Source organism: Cynocephalus volans, chromosome 1 (assembly GCF_027409185.1).
Source record: "Cynocephalus volans isolate mCynVol1 chromosome 1, mCynVol1.pri, whole genome shotgun sequence".
In the NCBI taxonomy this organism is placed as follows: Eukaryota; Metazoa; Chordata; class Mammalia; order Dermoptera; family Cynocephalidae; genus Cynocephalus; species Cynocephalus volans.
Genome location: NC_084460.1, coordinates 228,848,360 through 228,871,296, shown reverse-complemented (window position 1 = coordinate 228,871,296; position 22,937 = coordinate 228,848,360). Strand labels below are relative to the sequence as shown.

Here is a 22,937-nt window from a genome sequence, read left to right as displayed (position 1 = left end):
AGCCACTTTTCTAACAAGCCTTTTTGTAAGTCCTTTTTCAAGTTACTCACCCAGTTGTGTAATTGATTGTACCAACCGGAAATGATCACATCATATTTGCTCTTCCACGGGGTCTTTTAGCGACCTACCCTTCTCCCAGCAAGGACGTGGAGAGTAAAACAAAATAAGCATAACTTTATAATCTCTATGAATTGTTTCTCAATTGTACTGTGAGTGACTTGGGTGGGCACATCTAAGGACATGTGATTTAACCTTACTCATTCCACTTTACCGAAAGAGTCATGTTCTTAATTTACCCCCACATTCATGCACTGAGTATTGTTACTCAAACTGTGTTCCATGGAACACTAATTCTGAAAGTGTTAAATGAGAAAAAGCACCCATGATCACATACATTTTACAAAGGAGAAACTAAGTTTTTGTTTTCTTTGCAAGACTTCTGAGTGTTGCTATGCACATTAAATTAAAGGTGAATTGAATCATCAGGAGAGGCAAAGGGAGGAATCAGAGTCAAGGAGGGTTTCCCAATCTTATTTGACCAAAGAGCCCTTTTTTTTCCCTTGAGAAACTGTTTTCTTTGAGAACTGCTAACTGATCCCAGAGCTGAGGTCTTAAATACATGGTTGTCTTGACTCAGTGGTGCAGATGGTTTATATTTTCCACATTCTTCCTAGACCTTCCCAGACCCCACCTCCCCGCTTCTCATATTTCTTCCTTCTCTAAGTATGAGTTCACGGACCGCCTGAGATCTTATTTTCATTGTATTATTCTAGAGCAGCACTGTAGGCATTCACAAAGGAGGGTAAAAAAAGACTCATTTTTTATGAACAACAAAAGAAAACCTTAGTAGCTAATGATGCAAATCTTTTGTTGCACATTCGACAATACTGTTTCAACACCCAAACACTACAAAACAGGCTACATCTAGAGCTATAACAGTCATGAAAAGGAGTAGTGAAGTAATTAAAGCAAGACGGGAGTTGTGACTCAAAGGTCATATTCGCAGTTCCATTAAAACTCAAATAATCCTGGCCAGGGAAAGTAAGACTCCCGGGGCTTCAGTGCAGCTATTTAAAAGAAAATAAAAAAGCAGGATTAATATTACTGAAAGGGGTATGATAAGCCATCCACATATTTTCCACCTGAGAATTAAATGTTCCATTAAGTATATCAAGAGGGCTGGCCGGTTAGCTCAGTTGGTTAGAACACAGCCTTGTAACACCAAAATCAAGGGTTTGGATCCCCATACTCGTCAGCTGCCAAAACAACAACAACAACAACAACAAAGTATGTTCAAGAAGAGCAGAGTGGGCCTGCACTGTCATTGCAGAGAGGGGAAAAGAAGTAAGAAACACTCCAATGTGAAAAAGCACGTTCTCCAAGATTTCATGAATCCTGGATAATTGGGGTGGTGAGGGAGAAGGTGTGGCGGAGGCCATCTAAAAATGGCCAAAGTATGAATCATAGATGCAGTGCTATTTGTGATCAAACACATGAAATAACACCGTTTTACTAGTCAAGTGTTGCCCAGAGGTTCCCAAATCTCTTAATCAGATACATCTTATTAAAAATGTTTACTAAAACAACTCACTAAAAGTACAAGTTCCTGTGCATACCACCAGCCTCTTAAATCAGAATACCCAGATGTGGGGCCCCAGAATCTACACTTTCAAAACTCCCAGATGATTTAGATGATCATAAACATACTAGAATGGTGAATACACTAGAATGATTTTTAATTAGATTTTGTAATATTCTTATATAAAGAGATGCTTCTAATGGGTTCAAAAACAGTTTGTTCATTTAAATCTATCATCTAAAATCTTATTTATAATTCTAAATGTTTTCCCAGTCCCTGTTTTCATAGACAATACTTCACAGACCCTGTCAGGTTTTTATCTTATAAATTAAATGCAAAGAAAACAACAAAGAACAACTTAATATTTTTATTGTTCTATGGCTATGGCATTTTTGTACCAAAAATAGGCTATTATTTAATTTTTCTTTCTTAGAATTGGAGAAACACATAGAGCTGTTTTATTAACACCATTTTGTTTTAAAGCTAATGAAAGACTTTTTTCAAGTCTGAAAAAAGTATGTCCAAAATTATCTGGGACAGCCCCAGTTTTAATATTCTAACTCATTCTGTCATAACCCACTAGTAATGGACCACATCTCTGAAAAGTTTAGATTAAGAGCAAATGGTCATTCTATGTACAGGTTTCTAAAAAACAGTGCTTGTAACAACATCATTAAAAAGTCTCCAGCTTAGAACATAGGAGGACTGTTAAGCAAGATTTTGTTTTGTTTTGCTTTGTTTACTTAGGAAAATGCTACATAATTGTGGCATAGGAGCTGGACAACTAGAATTTCTGACAAACAGTACTGACATCTCAGATTAGCCATTTTACTTTATTTTCAATTTCTGTCATGACATTCATTTTCTGCCACTTGAATAGCTCAACAAGAAAGAAATTCTGTTTGGAAAAGATCTGAGGAAAACCGAATTTTTTTTTTTTTTTTTTTAATTAAGAAAGGAGCTATATTGAATGATAGGCAAACTGTCATCCTCACTTCCTTTTCATCTGAGGTTTACTTTTATACTGCTGGTCCCTAGGCTACATAATACTTCAGTCTCAGTTTCTTGATATTAATTTATATTTACTATAGTGACAATACATGGCCAGCAATGCTGACTGTGCCATTGTTGAGAAAGGTCCCTTGAAAAGTATCAGTATCAGTTTGGACTGTGCCAAACTGTAATCTAGACATCCTCCCAGATGCTCTCAGCAGAGAATAATATCCAGCCCCTCGTTACCATCATCAGGGCGACTCTATTCCCGAGACAGCTGTGGGTACCTGCCTTGAAGTTCTCTCACTCTGTTGAAATCCTGCACGCATCAGTTTGATAGGTACATGTGATGGTCAGTCCGAATTGTCCACATCTGGAACTGTTCTTCTGGAATGTGAGTAAAAACTAAAACCTCACTGGCGGAAAAAGTCCTTTGCTTTATCTATTCCCATTCTGCAATATTGATAATTCTCATTTGCATATTGAAACTCAATATTACTTTTGCTTTAAAAATATCTCTTTTGGAATTTTGTTTAACCTAATGAATGACTCCTTTATCTGCAGATTTCTCAAAGGATAGTTCTGTTTCCTGCTCTCTGCAGGGAGAAAATGAATGTCTTATTACATTCCTAATAACTACAGATAACGAAGGGAAAACCATCATTCATAGTATCAACGAAAAAGGTGGGTGCCTTGACTTCCATTGTTAATGGCAAGTGATACTACATAGGAGAAAACAACCAGAAAGTCACTTTGGGTAGCTTGCCAGGAAAGACATTTCCAAATTTTGATGGAATGACTCTACTTTCTTAAGGATCAAAAGACACTCTTTAAAAGGTTTGATATATTTCGAAGTGTCTTATTAAGACCGGGAAACAAGATGACATGTATTTGTACCAATCATCATCTCCCTGGAAGCTGGCTGATGAACTATGGAAAGGCAAACAGGTTAAATGAAATGTAAGCAAAAGGTATATCTTTAGGAAGGGCTGACAGGGAGGAGTTGTCATAGTTTTAAAAATGAGTTTGAGTCAATCAAACCTTGGTTCAAATTCTGCTTCACCATTTAACAGCTATTTGACATTCTGGAAGATACTTGCTTTTCTGAGTCTCTATTTCCTCATCTGTAAAATGGGAAAAATAATAGTACTTTCTTCTAAAGGTTGACTCAAGGATTAAGTGGAATAATACGTGTAAAACATGTAGCAATACATAACTTACAGTAACAGGTCATTAAATGACAGTGCTGAATCCGAAGAGACACTAGGCAGCAAGTGAGGAAGGATATGATCTATGAAGGATGTCAAAGGGTCCTTTGCTCTGTGGATTTTCATTCACACCAACTCAACGGAGTCGGTTTGGGACTTGAGAAGCCCTCAGATAACAATGTCACATTCAGTGAAGGAGAGAGAGAAGTTTATATTAGGTAGAGAAAAAAGTAGTGGAAAAGGTACTTTTGTTGACAAGTTTTCAAATTTTAGTGGGTTTCAGACTCACCTGGGGAGCTTGTTGAAAACTGCCTATATCCTGAGTCAGCGACCTGATGTGTGGCCCAGGACTCTGCACTTTAACAGCTACCCCTGGCAAGCCTGATCTGGATGGTCCCCATTTCTGTCTTTGAGAGCAACTGTCCTAACAGCACTGGCTGCTTTCTCAGATCCTCCACAGGTGCCTCACATTTTCTGTTTTCAATTAATGATGTGACCCTACCAAAACTGTTGCTGCAGAAATGACAGCCACATTAAATCAGACCTCATTAGACCTTGTCAGCAACCACCTCCTCCTCCAAGAAGTTTGAAGCCTAAGCTCTGCCCCAGACAACAGGGGTAAGGCCCAGCTATAAGGCAGATGTGTTGTTGTGTGTGTTTGCTTATCAATGTGCTGAAAATATTAAGTCCTGAATTTGAAACAAAGGGTGTCAAACTGGCATCATTTAAGAGTGTAAAAACCAAAGCAATACCGAGGTAACCAAAATGTAGGTTCAAGACATTATATGACCCAATCAAGAAAACGAGAAAAATATCACATTGCAGTGCTGAGGTAAGGGAGAGAGAGAGGTCGGCACAGTCCAAGAAATGCAAAGATGATTGGAACTTGGTCTCGAAGCTCATGTGGGCACAGTGCTCCTGGAGACTCACAAAGAATCTCATGTATTGACTTCTTTGAAATGCATATATAATATGCATATTATGGCCATTAGTTAAGGAAACATAAGGTGAATCCTGCTGTAGAAAGACTAATGATTTTATAATACAAAAAACCCTGCCTCCCTTTTATCTGTTTTATAAAGTCAAATTCTCCACCTACACCCCAAACCCTCTGTGGCTTTAACAAGTTATCTTGAAATCGAAGACATTCCTGATAATATCAATTCTATTGGAAAAACAAGTTCCAAACAACAAAAACAACTTTCCAGAATAGGCCCTGTTTTTAATTAGGAGTCTTTTTTGTCTAGTTGATTTGATTTTTTTTTTTTTTTTTTTTTTTTTTGGTGGTGAAACATGCTTTTGGCTGATAAATGCCTCCTCATTACTGAACTGTTATCTATCCCTTTATTCTTCCGCACAATATGAGTGCCACGTCAACATGCCATCCTTCAGAGTATGCACAGATGCCCTGATTCCTTTTTATTACGGCATTTTATTATCTCTATGCTTTTGTAGTAGAGAAAAAAATGATCTCCCTGAGGCTTAACAGGAGGCACCTGATGGCTCCAAGGGTGCCTCTTCCTCAACAAATGTTTGCGTTCCTGGGTAGGCCTGGCACTTCCAGGAGCCCCAAGGGCAGGGCTTGTCCCCCAAAATCCAGTAGTCTCTCAACTCTCACAGCTTTAAGACCAGAGAATCCCAAGGTGGCCAGTTGGAGGCATGGGTAGAAAAGAGGCCAAATGAGAAAGGAGGAAGGAGAGGGAGAAGTTAATGATTCCCTGGGCCCTCCGAGCAAATTGGAAAAGGAGCCAAGTAAAAGAGTAGCCACCAGGGTGCTTGTGGACATAGGCAGAGACTCGTTCATCTTCTTCCTCACATCTGGAGGGACTTTAAGACCATAAGCACCATATCAGAGTCAAGCAATGACAGTTGGGGAGCCTTCCTGGCTGGAAGACCCACAGGTTCCAACTTGGAGGTTCCAGGCCTTTGACATCTTGAGGACAGAACAGGCAGAAGAGTGCATTTGTTGTAACAATAGTAATATTGATAATAATATAACAGCAGCTCTCATTCGTTAAGCCCTTATGATAGTATGTGCCACATGTTCTACATGTTTTACATGTATTAATTCCCTTAATATCCTCCACAACCACAGAAAGCAGGTTCTACTATTAGTTTCATTTTACAGGTAAGGAAATTGAGGCATAGAGACTTTAAATAATTTGCTAGATCTTACAGTAATTAAGTACCAGAGCTGGTTGAAGAACTCCACTCTGTAGTCTGGCTGGGAGCCCATGCTCCTAACCACTGTGCTATACTGCCTCCCACTGGCTACACAATTGTAATAATTATTTGAATTACAAAAAGATCTTAGATCAACATTGTCCAACAGAACTATTAGGCAAACCACGTATATAATTTTAAAATTTTTAGTAATCACATTAAAAAGTAAAAAGAAATAGGTGGAATGAATTTTATTTGCCATTATATCCAAAATATTGTCATTTCAACATGTAATCAATATGAAAATTACTAATGAGATAGTTTACATTTTTCTCATAACAAGTGTTCAAAATCAGTGTGTATTTTACACTTACAACACAACCTAATTTGGAAAAGTCGTGTATCAAGGGCTTAATAGCCACAGGTGGTAGAGCTACCAGAGAGTTAGATACTTAGGACCTCAGAGTTAGGTGCTGCACCGAACCACACTTGATAGGCAGCATTGCACAGTGATAGAGTCGACCCTCTTCTCTCACCTAGAAATCTGTCTTCAGTCTGAGTGTCTCAAGAAATAGCAAAGAGAATATGAAAAGTGAAGTCTCTATTGTGTAATACCTGCTCTGGTACTAGAGCCAAAATCTTTTCGAGAAATGTACAATTCCCAGTGACTTTAAGTTCTTAAAATAATTACTTGTGCCAGGCCGCGCCTATTCCTCCTTTACTCCCTACCGGAGAACCTTCCTAACACACGTTCTAGCTGCAGGATTTTAGCAAGCTTCATCTTGCTTTCAGCAGGAACATGCTACACCCCACCCCAGACATTGCTTAGCCACTGTTAGTCAGTGTCATGCTGCCACGGACACAAGCCTGCTGCTTTCTTTGCAGGAGTGTTGCTAACCTGTTAGAGGCAGCCATAGTTCATTTGCTATGTCAGCATACAGTCTTTAGATCTTTGTACTGTAGTAGCTATGTCATTAGCTCCTTTACTTATTTCTGCACAATCTCCTTACGTGTTTTTCTGGCCAAAGAACAAAAGTGTGTAAGGCCAGACATCATGCTGTTAGGGGGTCATTAGTCCCACTCAGATTCAGATCGGCTGTAGATACTTACCTTAACAGCAGCATGACTAGTCCTATGTGTATAATTCTCCTTATTAAATATCTAAAGGCAATAAGAGTTAGAATAAACTAAGTATGATCCATTTTCTCCCCAGATACCATGAATTTTGCCTCACTTCTTGCAGAGGGACGCAGATATTTAATGATAACTTTTATGTGGGATTTTTTTCCCATGAAAGCAAGAGGAGAGCTTAATTATAATGTTTCATTAAGAAATGTATCATCTCATAGGCATATTGCAAGGATTATTAGTCATTCTGCTGTCAATGAGGGAAGGTAGTGTATAATTGCAAAATTATATTAATACCATCAATAGAGTCAAAATAACATTTTATAGAATATTCAATTTGAAAGGACCATACACAACATTTAATTTCCAAACTTCCCTGCAGATAAGAATCACTTAGAATACCTTTAATAGTAAAAAAAAAAAGTCTGTAGCCTACTCCAGGACCCACTGAATCAGAATCTCAGGGAAGGGTTCTCGGAAGCTGTGGATTTTAATACACATGAGCACTTCAGCTTATTGTTATCATCAGGAAAGTTAAGGGAACACTGAACTTTGTTTTACAGATGAGTGTCCTGGGTCACACAGAGATCAAGGGACTTGAATCAAACTCACACAGCTACAGTACATCAGATGGGAATTGAACACACCTCTCCTGACTCTAGTCTAGGAAACCAGAGCACAGCAGTAGATTTCAGCAAAGTAAAACTGAAAGCCATGATTGTCTTCTGTTAAAAAAGAAGCCTCAAATAGTAATCTTTTCAAGGGATAGGTTTTATATACTTTTAAATATAATCTTCTAGATTGCTCATGGTTCAAGAAGATCCATGAAAAAGTAATTACGTGAAGTACACACACATTCCATTTCTACTTTACCATGTAGAAAAGACCATCTTTAGTGATTGAACTATAATCTTTTTCGTGGTCTTTTAAACATTCTATTGCATTAATTGTCCCCCTTTTGGGTTCTAACTCTTTTAAGTCAGCCATCAAGTGCAAGGGTACTTCAAAAAGTTTATGGAAAAGTAAAATTAAAAGATAACGTGAATCAGGGCCGGCCCATGGCTCACTTGGGAGAGTGTGGTGCTGATAACACCAAGTCAAGGGTTAAGATCCCCTTACCAGTTATCTTTAAAAAAAAAAAAAGAAAAAGAAAGAAAGAACATGAATCTTTCCATGAACTTTTTGAAGTACCCCCATATATATCCATTTGTACTTTGAATTACTAAATTCTTGCTTTATCTTTTGTTCTACTTTGAAGGAATGTAGGGCAATTCTTCAATGAGTAACTCTTTTTTCTTTAATTTTAGCAAGACAAAAAGGTGTCAATCTTTACCCTCTATTGCAGAAAAAGTGTGGATGGAAAATCCAATGAGAAATGTCTTTCCTGCATCAAATGTTACTTGTACCACCCTCTTAACATCATTTCCTTTGTTTCCATAGATTGTCCAAAACCTCCAAACATTCCTATGATCATGTTGGGGGTTTCGCTGGCTATTCTTCTCATCGGGATTGTCCTACTGTGCATTTGGAAGCTGCTGGTGTCATTTCATGATCGTAAAGAAGTTGCCAAATTTGAAGCAGAACGATCAAAGGCCAAGTGGCAAACGGTACGTGAACATTTAGGGCTCCTCCTGGTCCAGGGGAGAAAGATCCTGGTGGAAGATGAGGAGCTCGGCTCTCTTCTGCCCTAAAAGAGATTTTGAATGTCACGTTTTTTGTCTCCCACCCTCACCATGATCCCAGTGGCTTTGGTTTCTGTTCTTCTTCGGGGGCAAAGGAACCTGTGCTCATTATCTAGACCCAGATGGCCTTCATGACATATATTTGTCTCTCAAGGCAGCGGGGATTTCTGCCACTCTGAGGAGTCTTGTGAAATTCCTGATGTCGCTACTTAGGGCCATCAAGGTAGTATATTTTATTCAGTGCTTCTTAACCACCAGGAAGATTCCTCCTTTATCCCATTTGATAAAGCATAGATGTTGTATCTGAACATTTCCATAAATCAGTTACGTTATAGCTAGTGGAACACAGTCATGAATAGTAGGACAGTTTATGCCAGTTTCCATGGAAATACTTGTTGCTGGTATAATAGGTTACAACATAAGGTTGAGAAGACTTTCTAAATATCAAGCAGTTTGTTTTTCTAAATAACAAATTTTGAGCAGAAAAAAAGTATCAAGCTTTATACATACTCAATAGATAAAATTTGTGTCCTCTCTTTACAGTAGGCAAACAGAAACAGGACTACAATTTTCTGTGTTTCTTTTTCACAGGAGAGATAATTGCGTTTCTAGAGACCCACAGAAATAATTTCATGGTTTTAACTTCATCTCTCTATCTCTAATAGTGTGTCCAACTATCTAATAGCAATTATCTTACATTGCTGATTCTAAAAACAGCAATATCACGGGAGAAGATACAGGCAGACAGAGTGCTCCTTTGGGTTCATCTGCCTAAATAAATTGATGTTAACACTTTTTTCCTCTAAGTCTATAGTGATATCTTCAATTCCTAAAGCAAATGGAATTTTACATTTTAGATATGTTTATCTTGATAAAGGATTGTTATATTTTATGCAGTTATTTCAAACTAATCATAATGTATGGTGTAGGACAATGAACAATGAAAATTTTTATCTACTCTATCTTCCCATTAAAAAGGCCTTTAGACACAATAACCAAATGCAATGCATGGATCTTGTTTGGATCCTGACTTGAACAGTCCAACTGTAAAAATACATTCTTAAGACAACCAGAAAAAGATTAATATACACTGGGTATTAAAATGATAGCAAGGAGGTAGGGTTAATTTTATTAGGTATAATAATAGCATGATGACTTTGCTAGAAAATATCTATTTTTTTAGAGATGCATATATAGGAATGAAAAGAAATGAAGGCTGGGGTTTGCTCTTAAATAATTCAGCCAAAAGAGAATGGTTGGGAGAGATAGTTGAAGTAGGTGTGGAAAAATCTTGATAATTGTTGAATCTGAGTTTTGGGTCTCTGGACGTTTGTTGTACAAGCTTTCCTCTTTTTGTGTACATATGGATTTTTCATAATGAAACAAAATTCTTTGGGAAAGTAAATTGAGGCTTTGCAATGAGGGTATCATTTATCCATCACTAACACTGTAAAATGTAACCCGACAGGTTAGTTTGATGACTTAGAACATAGTGCTCATGAGGCCAAACTTGTGGGATAATTAATGTCACCTGTTCCCATGGCCACAGATGTTATGTTAAACTTTCACCAACTGTCAAGCAAATGCCTGGCTGTGATCAGAGGACAAACAGGCAAAAGAATGTGGTTAAGTTGGCACAAAGAGCAATATCAACAATTAGTGGAACAATCACCAGCCCCATGAAGTAGTCTTGGTATTCCCATTTTGCAAGTAAGTAAACTGAGGCTTAGAGAGGTTAAGGGGATTCTCAAACTTTTGGTGCATGGTAGAGCTGAAACCCTAACTGTTAATTTTTCTTTCAAGCACAGCCTTTGGTTGACCCTTCTAGAAATAATAAGCGGGTATTCCACAAACAAGCACTTGGGCAATTACATGCTGTGTGTCTGCTAACTAGCACATTTTAATGTTCTCATGCAAAAGCATGAGTACTGACAAATGATTAATATCTTTAAAATAACATTTTAATTAACAGTTAATTTTCCCCCAAACATGAATTCTTCTCCTTTAGAATGTAAAACATGACTGAAATTCAAATGCCAAATTTTTGCTGTTTCTTCATCTAAAATGGAACAAAAACATGCATTAAACAGATAAAAGCATAAATGGAAAATATTATTCCCTTGTTAAATTGAGTTCCTTTGAATAACAAATGTTTGATGTTCCTGACTAGATAATGACTAGGTAATAATTATTCACTTGAATGCAAAAGAGGTTTAATTCAAATAATTCAATCCAAATTTCACTAATATATCCTACTGGAAAAAAAGTGTTGCTCGGTGCATACATTTAGGGGTCTTCAATTTAATTCAGTTTTTATCTAAAACTTATTTCTTTTTCAAGGAGTGAATTTGACTGGTCTTCAAAAACCCAGGGACAATCAGGTCTCCCGACCCATAGGGCCCCATTGTACTATAAATGTGACAGAGCTCAGGATGGGAAAATCTCCACTTTTGCCTCCTAAAACAGTTCATCATAGCTGCAAAGAAAGGTTACCTTTTTATTACACTTTTTAAAATATGCCCCTCCCCAACACACACACATATTCTTCATGAAAACACACAAGGAAGATATTTAAATTCATCTTTGATTAGACATTCTTTCTAGGATGACAAGTCATTAACTTGAGGCAAAAAAAAATGTTCAGCTTGACATTTTTTACAGTCATGGATTGATTTTGTACTGTGCTAAGCAAATCAGGTCTGCATTTGGCAGTTAGGCAATCACTAAGGAAGCTGTGGGTCATGACAGAGTTTTCTTATTACCACTTTTTCAAGCTTAAAAAACATGCCATTGTGTTTGCAGAATCCACATCCTAAATTAGCATCCCGACTGCTGGGGGAATCAGCCTGGTCACCCCAGATGGTTAGGGGAAAACTGACCTTGCATGAGCAATAGAGTCCAGCCTCACTGGAAATGGAGCAGGAGCCAAGCCTGCATCTCAGCTGGAAGTTCCATGTAGGGAGATTGTGACCTCCATGGAACTAGAGGAGGCAGTACCGCACTTTTCCACACTTCTTTCTGACAACAAAACCTGAGTTAAGTGCATTCTCCTGAGCTCTGATCATCAGCTGAGGTTAGGACACACCCTACTACACACACCCCCAATGGCAATTTGTACTTGTCCTCCCACCTTACCCCCTTACTGTGGTGGCGTCTGCTTTATCCATTGCCTTCTGTAAGCAATGACATGGCTCTATGACTAGCTTTGCAAGGGACCCCCCAAATTTTGCATACATGAATAAATGAAGTGCTTTAAAATACAGAATGAAAACTTCACAATCAAAATTAAACATTCAACTAAATATCTACACAATAACATTGTGTTATTCTGTCAATTGCAACTCAGGTCACCTCCTTTATAGTGCATATAAATTATATGTAGTGTGGGATGTGGGTGCATGGGGGCGCGGCTTACAAACGAGTGCCTGGTTCTACAAAGATCTAAGCTGGCCCTGCTCACAGCCTGTTTACTCTTTCAGAGTGTCTTCTTTGTTCACTGAGGCTCCCTCTTCCTCCAAGACAGGCTTCACCTGTCACGCCCAGCCTACACCTCTTATTTTTTTCATCTTGCTTCTTCAATTAAATCCCTTATTCTTCTGTAACCAACTAGCTTCTACTCTCTTAACTTCATAGAATTCCAGGCATGATTTTTGCTTGCAAATGAGACTCCACCTGCATCTAAGATCACATCAGTATGCCCTTTGCCCTCAAAATCTCATATTCGTATGGCGGCAGGACTAAATAGGGACTGGAGGTCCCTCAGAATTACCCAGGCTGATCTCTGGAGTAGAAGCAATATAGCAACTTGACCTTCACTCATCCTCCACCACCAGCTAAGAAACCTCTTTTTTATTTGCCCTCATTACAGAGATAGCATCTATCTCCAAAGGCACATGAACAGAGGTAACATGTCACTGAGTCAGAGGCCAGGCCACTGGCTCTGGCAACATAGAAACAGGTGCAGATGTGATTCCTCCCAATGAGGGCACAGTGGCAAATCCAAGGGCAGTGAGTGGGAGAGGCCAGGGAATATTTTCAATTTTATTCAGTTCTTCTGAAGCCTGAAAGAAATTTACTGAGAAAGGTTTGTTTGTTTGTTTTTCAAATCTATGCCCCCAAATTACTACCGTCTCTAGAATTCATGGGATAAAGAGACCAAAGTGTAAAATTCAGTAACTCAAAGGGTCAGAGGTCATACCTGGACACCATATATATTCAGAAATTGGCTTGAAAATGTGGAGACAACCAAATATCTGGAGGGAAATATCTTTATAACCCTCTCTAGGACATGAAAAAAAAAAAAGGAAATACCAAATGTGGAGAAAAGCTATAAATAAAAACAAAGAAGAGGCAGCATTGATTGAGTATTTGCTATGTGCGTACGTGCCAGACACAGCACTAAAGTACTTTACCTCATGAACAAGGGAAGCATTTTGTTAATCCCTCTTTTATAGATGAGGGCACCAAGGTTCAGGGTGCTTAAGAAAGTCACGTGGTGGCGCTGGGTTTGAACCCCTGTCTGATGCCAAAGGCTGTGTGTCCAACCTTGGAAGTAGGAGAGAAGAAATTGCAACTTGCCCAGACCCCTTGCTCCTGTCTGGAACTACTAGAGAGGCTTGGTCTTTCTGGCCACAGCACCACTGCTGTTGGTACCTGGAGACACATCTACAACCCACACAGCACAGCTGCACTGTCCAGGCATTGGCTCACAACCTCCCCACTGCCCCAAGGGCAAAGCCATTTTGCCTGGCCTGCCTTGAGACCTCCACTTTTTCATGAACCCAGAGTCCCCACACCAGTTTCTTCCAGTTCTCTGCTTTACACACTGCTGTATCTAGTAAGCAAAAACCAGCTGGTTCTTTTGCTATCCAGAGCAGTGTTGCCTGTCCAGGGAATCTTTCCCAGCTCCTCCCAAGCAGCTAGTTGCTCCACCTTCTGAGTTTTGATCTCATTTTAACAAGATTATTTGTGCCCTTGGTGAAAGCAGCAATACATTTCTTAAAGGCAGATAAATGTGTCATTTGTTTTTTGTTTCTACCAGTTTCACTTTTCCCATTTTTTACTTTACGTTTCACTTTTGGTTCATCTGTCAGTGTTCATTGTACTCATTCCATAAATACTGAGCACCAACGATGGCTAGGCACTGTTCTCAGAGGTGGGAACACAGCAGTGAACAAAACAGCCCAAGTCTTGTGTTCTATCCATGAATTAGTGCATTTCCAAAAAGGGTAAAATTTTTAGAATACACCTAGGGGACTGCATATTAAGAAAATAAAATGAAGATGTATAAATTTTAAAAGGCTAAAAGTATGAAGTATCAATTTAATCAAAATTTTTCCAGTGGCTTCCAAGATTCAGTTTGACTCTTTGCTTCCAATTTGAACTATAATGAAATTATTTGAAGATATTAAACAATATAATAACAAAATGTGCATACTTTCATTTGACCTTTTTTTTTTTTTTCAGGGAACCAATCCACTATACAGAGGCTCTACTAGTACTTTTAAAAATGTAACCTATAAACACAGGGAAAAGCAAAAGGTAGACATTTCCACAGATGGATAGAACTACTTTATGCATGGAAGAAGTCTGTTTCACTGATATGAAATGTTAATGCACTATTTAATTTTTCTTTCTTTGTTGCTTCAAAATGAGGTTGGTTTAAGGTAATAACAGGTCATTTGGAGATCAGTCATTCTCTGTATGAAGGTGAGAGACTATGTTGGCAGGTTCAAAATACTTAAGAAGAGGAATGTCCTTAGCAGAGAGGTGACTTTGGGGATCATTTGAGGAATACTAACTCTGTTGCATTAATGCCTCAAAAAATCATCAAAATGATTCATGGGGGCCTGATTTGAATTTGAAAAATGTTTGAAATTAGAGTCTCATTTGTTTCAGGAATACAGCTACCTGAAGTCTTTGTCTCAGCAAAGTCACAAAGGCCATATGCTCACATTGTATACCCATACTTGCCAATTAATTCTAAACTTACAGTAAATCTGCCCTTTCCTGAAGGAGGATTTTTTTAAAAGCCTATGAGAACTAAGATTCTGATTTTACTTAAGTTGAGAGGATGCAGTTCTTCCAAAGATATCCCAAATGTAAGATTTAAAATTAATTGTATTAATAATTTCTGTGAATTTGTATGCACCTCAGAGTCAGGTACACAAACAAGTATTTTATTTGTTTTACAGATGAAGAAGTAATTTATAAATTAGGAAGTCACCAGTTAAAAACAAAAATAACAATGCTATCATTTAGCTTATTTTTAAATTACCTGAAAAATTATCTTCTATGCTCAGTTTCCTTCTTGACCCTGAGTGTTCAAATTATTACTTCTCCCATATTTCTCAATCAATTTCATTCAGTTTCACATTCAAGATTTCAAGATTTTAAGATTTAACTTGCAAAATACATGTGGACAATTAAGGATCCATCAGTTTATTGAAGAGATAAACTCTACAGAATATTATTTCTTATGGTTTCTACTGTTTTACAAAGCACTTTCATCTCATTTGATCCTCATATGGAAACTAAGGCTCAGAGAGTGAGTAGAAGAACTGGGTTCAGAATGTAGATTTTCTGATCTTCTCTCCTCCAGCCACTGCACGAGAATGCCTCTTTTATCAGTAAAATGATACAAAGATTGTGTTAGTTAAGCAATAACTATCATTTGTTTGAAAATGTACTGAGACTAAACAAATAGCATTTAAACTACTGGAGTACAGCTGAGGTGTTGTACTTTTGTGCTCATTACCTTGGATTAAATTGTAAAGTGAAGCCTTTTACTAGGTGAATAGTTCATTATATAGTGGAGGCTTCGAGATTGTCCATTGAATTGTCGTAGTGTAATCTATACGTTTCTTCAGTTCTCCCAGATAGATCTGTATACATTTGATCACTTAAAGACTTGCTTTTTTGTGTGTGTGGTCTCTAAATAACTCAGGTAAATCAGATATTTAGTGAGTATACAGCTATTTGGAAAGAATTACCAAATGATCACGTTGGAAAGCTGAAGGATGATCTACCCACTGTGTTCCTGACTGACAACCCAAACCTGGGGAAAATCTAGAGCAACATACAAGCTGCAATACTGATGACACAACACTAGCATTCACTGTCTACGTGGGACTTATTGTGGTGTTTTTGTATTATTACTGGAATGGGATTTTAGAAAATAGAAGTTTCCTTTGTGTGTGTATTCGGGAAGGTAGAGAAGAATCTGCTCTTTCTCTGAATCCTGTTTTGACCCAAGGCGGGACCTTGAAAAGGCCAAAACATTAACAGTAGTACTTCTGTTCATGGAAGAGTGATGTTACATGAAGATAAAGTGGGTTTTTGTAAGTTGTTTTATTGTATTTTGTGTTGACATAAATAAACATGGTAATTTAAACAATGAACCTTAGATGGGTGATCATTCCTTTTATTTACTTGGTACAAAACCCTCTTCTTGGATTTCTGGGTCCCTGTGTGACCTTGTTGGACTCAGACTGGGGCCCAGGAGAAGAGCAGAACGAGGCAGCTACACAGAAGGCAGGAGGCAGCAGGGCATGGGCTGGAATTCGCTTTGTGATTACAACACATATATTGTGAGACGTTTCAAAACAGGTCTGTACTTTACCCCACATTTTGTAAAGTCAGGTTCTTAAGGGTTAGTGTTATGGGATGAAATGTATCCCCTCAGTCCCCCCAAAATTTGTGTATTGAATTCTTAACCCCCAGTGTCTTAAATTGTGGTTGTATGATTGGAGATAGGGTCTTTAAAGAGGTAATTAAGATGAGGTCATGCAGTTGGGCCCTAATCCAGTATGACTGGTGTCTTTATAAGAAGAGATTGGGATAAAAACATGCACAGAGGAAAGACCATGCAAAGACACAGGGAGAAGATGGCCATGTACAAGCCAGGTAGAGAGGCCTCAGAAGAAACCAACCCTGTTGACACCTTCTCAGACTTCTAGCCTCCAGAATTGTGAGAAAATACATTTCTGTTGTTTAAGCTGCCCAGTCTATGGCACTTTGTTATGGAAGACCTAGCGAACTAATACAGTCAGGTTGTGCTAGTTTTCTGGGCATCCATTTGGTAGATTCCCTGATGCCATGCTCATTTTCTAAATCAGGAAAATTAGGCATGGAGAGGCCAAATGCTCACAAAAGGAGTCAGCTTAGTCTTTTTCTTGGAAAGGTCTATTCCTTACCAAAGGACAGGCAAAATCAAGTCAAGAATACTCATTCTGAAACACACAGTTTCTTGTACACTAAAGGCCAGAAGTCTGCAAATCCAGAAACTGCTCCCAATTTGACTAGCACTGAGAAAGTCACTTTTCTCCGTCATTTTTCTATTTGTAATTTAGTAGCAATGCCTGTCTCTTCTAGCACCTGTAACAATCCCTGACACATAGTCAGAACTCAATAAATTCATTCAACAAATATTTATTGAGTGCCTAGTATGTGCCAGACACTGTTCTTATGATTATGGATATAGTTAGTGAACAATAAACAAAACAAGCAATCTGTAGGCTTCCAAGTGAAGAGGAACATAATGAATGAGTAAATATCTTGTATCAGAGTACTAGACCCAGTTTATGCACATTCAGATCCACCTGGCCCCACCTGTCTCCCAGGCTGTGCTGGGAGTCACCCCAGCACCAACTCACAGTCCCCTTAGTAGTAAAGTCCCAGCTTCCACCTAACTCCTCGTGGGTGGGGGAGCCACAGAAATTCTTGTGCCCAAGTCTAGAGTGGCTTCCTTCCCCCCGGCTGCTGAACAGACCAGGTAAGACAACAGGAAAGTGTGGAAGAGTTAACACGCAAAGGAATGAACATAGATCTATGGGAGACAGAGATGGGAAGGAAACAGCAGATGAATTGGAAGTGAGCCACCAGAGGTGTTTTCCAAGGAAGCAGTAGCCAGCTTCCTAATACACCACTTGGTATTTCCTTTCCCTCATTCCTGCCTTCCTGCCCTTTTCCCCTGGGATGGAATGTCCCAATAAAGCATTAGGACATAACGTTGCTTCAGGTTCTTGTTTTTCAGGGAGACTGGAGTAAGATTGACCGAACATACAGCTGGACACAAAGCAGCACCATGCCCCTAGAGGGTGCACCATGAGACAGCGCTGTCACTTCTGAGCAGAGACCTGCAGGAGCAAGGGAGGGAGCAAATGCACAGGCCCTACGAAGCATTTAAGAAAGAGCAAGATGGTTAGTTGGGGGAGGGGGAGGAATAATACTTTTTAAAAATTGAATTGGAATGTTTAACTGAGCCATTAAAACAAAAATACAGCTTCGTGGACATAGTGTTTTAAGGTTCTGTGAAGAAAAGCTTCGCAATTCCCAGTACCATTGTTCAGTGATTGTACCCACAGGAGTGCAGTTCAAATGAATCACCGAATAGGCTGCTAGAAAACATCCCAGTGTTTATATTTAGAAATGACACTTACCAAATAAGGTGGCCTGGTCCCTATTCACTCTTGCACTACATGATTGATTATCAACAGTTATGTGACAGCCTCAAAAAATATTAACATGTGAGTATTCCCAGCCTTTTCTTCTTTACCTCTAGGAAAGAAAACTTTTATGGCTTTTTTGGGGGGAGAGGGCAGTATTATTTTTGGTCATGACAACTTCCACATTGCTATTTATTGTAAAGGATTTGGGTACTTAAAAAAAAATTTTTTTTAAAAGAATGCAAGGCTTAACTGAGTGAACAGTAAAGCACTGAGCCAATGAAATGAGGGAAAGAGCTTATCTGGCTGGGTTTGAGAGAGAATTTGGAAAGTTTGGGAAGAGGAAGGAAAAAAGGAAAGTCTTTGGGGCAGCAGCTATATATGGCGATATTGAAAATGAGATATAAGGGGTGGGAGGTGGTTGCTGTTCACTTTAACTGTACACATGCTTTTGAGGCTGTTGCCCTGGCTACCACAGCCTGCAGGGTCTAGCTTCAAGACAAGAGCAAGCTTACTGAGCTCTAAGGGGGTTTCAGTTCTGACAGGCTACGTGGTAGGTTCAATCTGGTTCAGGTTTCCCCTTTAAGACCCTTCAACACTAAAAACACCGGTGTTCCGAAATACTCTTGTGAAACCCCCCAAATAGCGCATGTTGGACCCCAAAACCTCCCAAAGAAACCCACTATCCTCCGATTTGCTTTCTCTCCTTCACCCATTCCTTCCAGATCTCCTTGCGAGGACCTGGTACTAGAGAAGCAATCCCATCAATAATATTCTACAATTACAAGAGAAAGTTGACCTAAAAAAATACATTCATTTAAATGTTGATGATTGTAGAGCTGCACGACGTCGCCACTTGTCGGGCTCTTTTACCTGCCCTAATCCTGCCGACTGGGCCAATTGTCGAGCTAGGGCTGGGTCTGGAGCTCACAGACCCCTCAAGCCCATTCACAGACTGGGTCACAAACCTTTCACATGCCAGGCTGGGTCACCAGACCCCTCACACACAGGTCTATGAGCTAGGTAACCGGCAAACAGGTCCTTGGGAGCTGTAGTTTGGAAAGGCATGGCCACCTAAGGCAGTAAACTCCAGCCAAGGTGTGCAGGCACACTAACTCCACCCACACACAACCTGCCCACAAAGAATGCCCGAGGCGAGGGGGCCTGATTAAATTATTCTATCTTCCCAACAATGATTCATAAAGATTTCATATTATTCTCATTTTATGGCAGTCTAAATGGGGAGGTTGGGGGGGTGGAATCCTTGTTCAGAGAGAACAAGAAATAAGGGTTGAATGAAAGGTGATCAATAGAAAGTCTGCTTTGTGTTAAAGTTCATTATACTGCAACAGACTAGTCAACACAGCTGGAAAGCAAGAAAACTGAAGTGTTTGCAGCTTCACAGTAGCTCTTTTAATACGTCAGTTGGGCTGAGATGCTCTGGTACTAACTGAGTGATGTTCTAGATGAGGCTTCTGTGGCTGGGAGGGTGGGCAGAAGTGGGATAATCCCACGACTCAGGCCAAGACATCAATTCCTTTGGGTCATGAACTATGGGGTGGTTAAGTGCTGCCCCTCTCTGCTTTAGAGACATCCAGATGTGAATCGCTCCAGATTGGACAAAGGATGGGAAACTTGATCTTTCAGTTACGCGGGTCAATGTGGTGGCCAAAGCTTGGAGTGCCCCACTTCGCTGGCTGATTCATTAGAAGAGGGAGACAGGGATGAAGATGGGGGTGTGGATGACGGCAAATGTTGCCAGAAAGTGACCATGACTGTGGCATGTAAAACTCTCCAATGTGACTAATTCTGAAGACTTTGTCTTTACTTCCTCCCATTTATTTTTCCCAAATCAAGTACTGGAGGCACACACTGGGATTAGTCTTTTTAAAATTGAAGGTGATTACCATTTACTAATTTCTTCTAAGACATCTTCTGAGGCTACATTGTGTAAAATGCCCTGAATTTAAGTTGTAATCCCCTTTGTGAAATGTCTTACAGCAACACAAACAAAACCACCACATTTTAATGCTACTAATAAACTTAACAGTTCTTTCATAATTTTCTCTTTTTATTTTGCTTCCTATTTTCCCCTTTAAATAAACATTTTTGTCTCTTGTTTATTCATCTCTTTCTATAATAAATGACTATATTCTACTGTATTCTCTACAGAATAATATTAGTTTTATAAACATTGCAGTGGAGTAATGAAAATTTAAATTAAGTAGATTATTAAATGTATTTTTTTCTTAGTTTTAGTATATTACATCTCCATTTCATTGATTTCAAGAAGTGTGTAATATTTTGGAATGTTTTTTTTTTACTAAGAATATGTAATTGGAGAGAAAATATATAAATAAAAGAAGATTAAAAATACTGAGCCTAATAAAAGATATAAACTTGTCATAGAGGCTAAAAAGAAAATATACAGTGTTTTTCTCTGAAGCTTTCTTGGTCTTAGCCACATCATGTTCAGTCATTGTTTGATTTAATCAAATCTACTATTTATTTTAAGAGATAACCAACCCATGCTTTAATAAAATTGTATGATTCATTCAAAAATCTGAAAATGGTTTCAGTTCCAGATGGACACAGAAAAGCACACATTATAATTTTTATGCTGTAGTTGCTGAGCAACTTTCTCAACATACAAAGTCATCATCTGATATCCTAGGCTTAGAATTAGTAATAGGTTGCGAATATTTAATCAGGTCTTAACTTCACATACTGAAAAGTTCACAGGAAAAGACAGCACCGTGATGGATACTCCTATCTTCAACCTGGTTCTGTGTTACGTCATTATTGCAAATATCCCCTCCTATTCCCTAGGGTTACTGTAAAAATTAAATAATATAATATATAAAAGCATTTGATGTAATTTGTTCAATAAATGGTGCCTGTATTTGTTAACTGAGAGCCTCCAGTAATCACCTTCTTGGAAAAAGAGCAGAGTAACCGAGGTTGGGGCCTAGGTATGACTGGAGAACTGGGGAATGGGGGAGATACAACAGAAGTCATGTTTCAAGGAAGAACCATGAAATGCATGAAAAACAACATAGAAAGGCCTCTCATACCATGAATTAGATAACTCAGAACAAGAGTCAAATTGTAAAAGGAGAATGTTGGTCTGGGTAAATGTGGGGACAGCTTCTTAAAACAGCCTTAAAAGAATGACATACAAACTGAAGTCTGACCTACTAAACTGTTGGGGCACAAGTTGCTTTCTTGGGGCCCCTTTGAGACAAGCAGAGCACAGAAGAGCTTCCAAATGGCAGAAGGATGGGCTCTGTTGGTTTATAAGGCAGAGCACTGTGCTGTGGAGTGAGGTGAGTGGCCCCTGTGGAGCCGGTACCTGCCTGTGCGGCAGGTGGAGCAGGGCCCAGAGACAGGCAGTAGCAGAGAACACGATGGGTGACTGCACGAGCAGTGGTAATGTGCAGCAGCCTTCTGGGCCTGGGCATGGCGCTGTGGAGCCCGCCATGGAAGCAGCTGCCTAAGGAGCACGACAAGGTGCCTTGGGAGCATGTGAGGTGTCCCTAGGATTCCCAGTACTAGAGATGAGCATGAACCTCAGAGGGAACCCTTGAGTCTTCTATGTACCATGGCAAAGGATGTAGTCCACAAAATTCAGGTCTGAATCCTAAAAACGACTTTTTCATACCCATTGGGTATGACACTTGGAAAGGTTTGGGACTCAAAGGACAGACATGTTTGATATGAGAGAAGACAAAGGAAAAACAATTTCAAGTAACATTTCTCAAATTAACGTGTGTAGACCCTTAGAGGTCATTGCTCAACTCTAAGAGTAATTTCGCCATAATGTGTCTTACTTAGTCTTTCCCTATCCAGTCCTCCCAGGGGACCAGCCCACAAAACAAATCGCAGGCTTTTCTGAGAAATAGGACAGCGCTGGGAAAATTAGGGAGAAGGAGTGGAGGGGAACGTAGGTCATGAGGACCTGCAGGCAAAAACAAGAACGCTGATGGGAGTAACAAAGACATGACTATTTACAATAACTAACATTAAGTGACAGATTTCAGATTCTGTTTTTAAACAAATTCAAGTGAACAAGCCAAGACCAGTTCAGATTTGGGTTTAGCCTTTTTAAAAAATAATTGCTCTTACTAACAAACAGGAATTTACCTGAGTAGATGCACAAGTCAAAACATAGAAAGATTTAGTAAAAAGAGAGGCACAGGTTTTCTATAGCTCAAACAGGTGAGTCACACACCCCCCTCAAGGAATACAATTAGAGGCAAAGGACCAGAGAAAATTCCAAAAGGCAGAGTATTTTGTCACACTAAAGGAGTGGGATGGTTTAGAAAGTACTGCCATGCCACCTGCATTATTTGGTTTAAGCACAGCATACCTTTATCCAACCCATGCAGTGGAAGTGTGCTGCCCCAGCTTTGCAAATTAAATTATTCTGAAAGCAAAATTACTTGGAGAGTGAAAAGGTAACATAAATGGAAGTCGTTAACCCTTTATAGAAATAACTCAAGAGACCACATTTAAATAAGTGATCGGGGAGATCTGAAAACCCCAAAACAGAATTAAGGTTACTAGAATTGGGCTGGGATGTGAATTTTAAAAAAAAAGCCTCAAGACAATTGATGGCATTTTCTACTGTGAGGTCTGAGGAAAGACAATGTTAAGGGAAGGCAAATGATCTTTATGGAGCTCAGAAAAGGAAAGGCAAAGGTAGGACCCAGACTAGTTTATTCCAGGAATGCAGGGT

The 22,937-nt window shown here is 39.1% G+C and overlaps 1 protein-coding gene across 16 annotated transcripts in view; it reads left to right on the top strand.

Annotated features, from left to right (window-relative positions):
• Positions 1–16,153, top strand: part of ITGB6 (integrin subunit beta 6) — a 126,012-nt gene extending 109,859 nt beyond the window's left edge. For 15 of the 16 annotated variants that reach the window (XM_063090194.1, XM_063090162.1, XM_063090155.1 and 12 more), the window contains 3 exons: positions 3,137–3,256; positions 8,512–8,678; positions 14,220–16,153. In XM_063090194.1, the coding sequence (XP_062946264.1) occupies positions 3,137–3,256; positions 8,512–8,678; positions 14,220–14,318 (386 nt within the window). In that variant the 3' untranslated portion in view covers positions 14,319–16,153. Of the gene's footprint in view, positions 1–3,136; positions 3,257–8,511; positions 8,679–10,302; positions 10,595–14,219 lie in introns of those variants that run through there. The other variant, XM_063090177.1, reaches the window with a different exon arrangement.
• Positions 16,154–22,937: the final 6,784 nt, after the last annotated feature.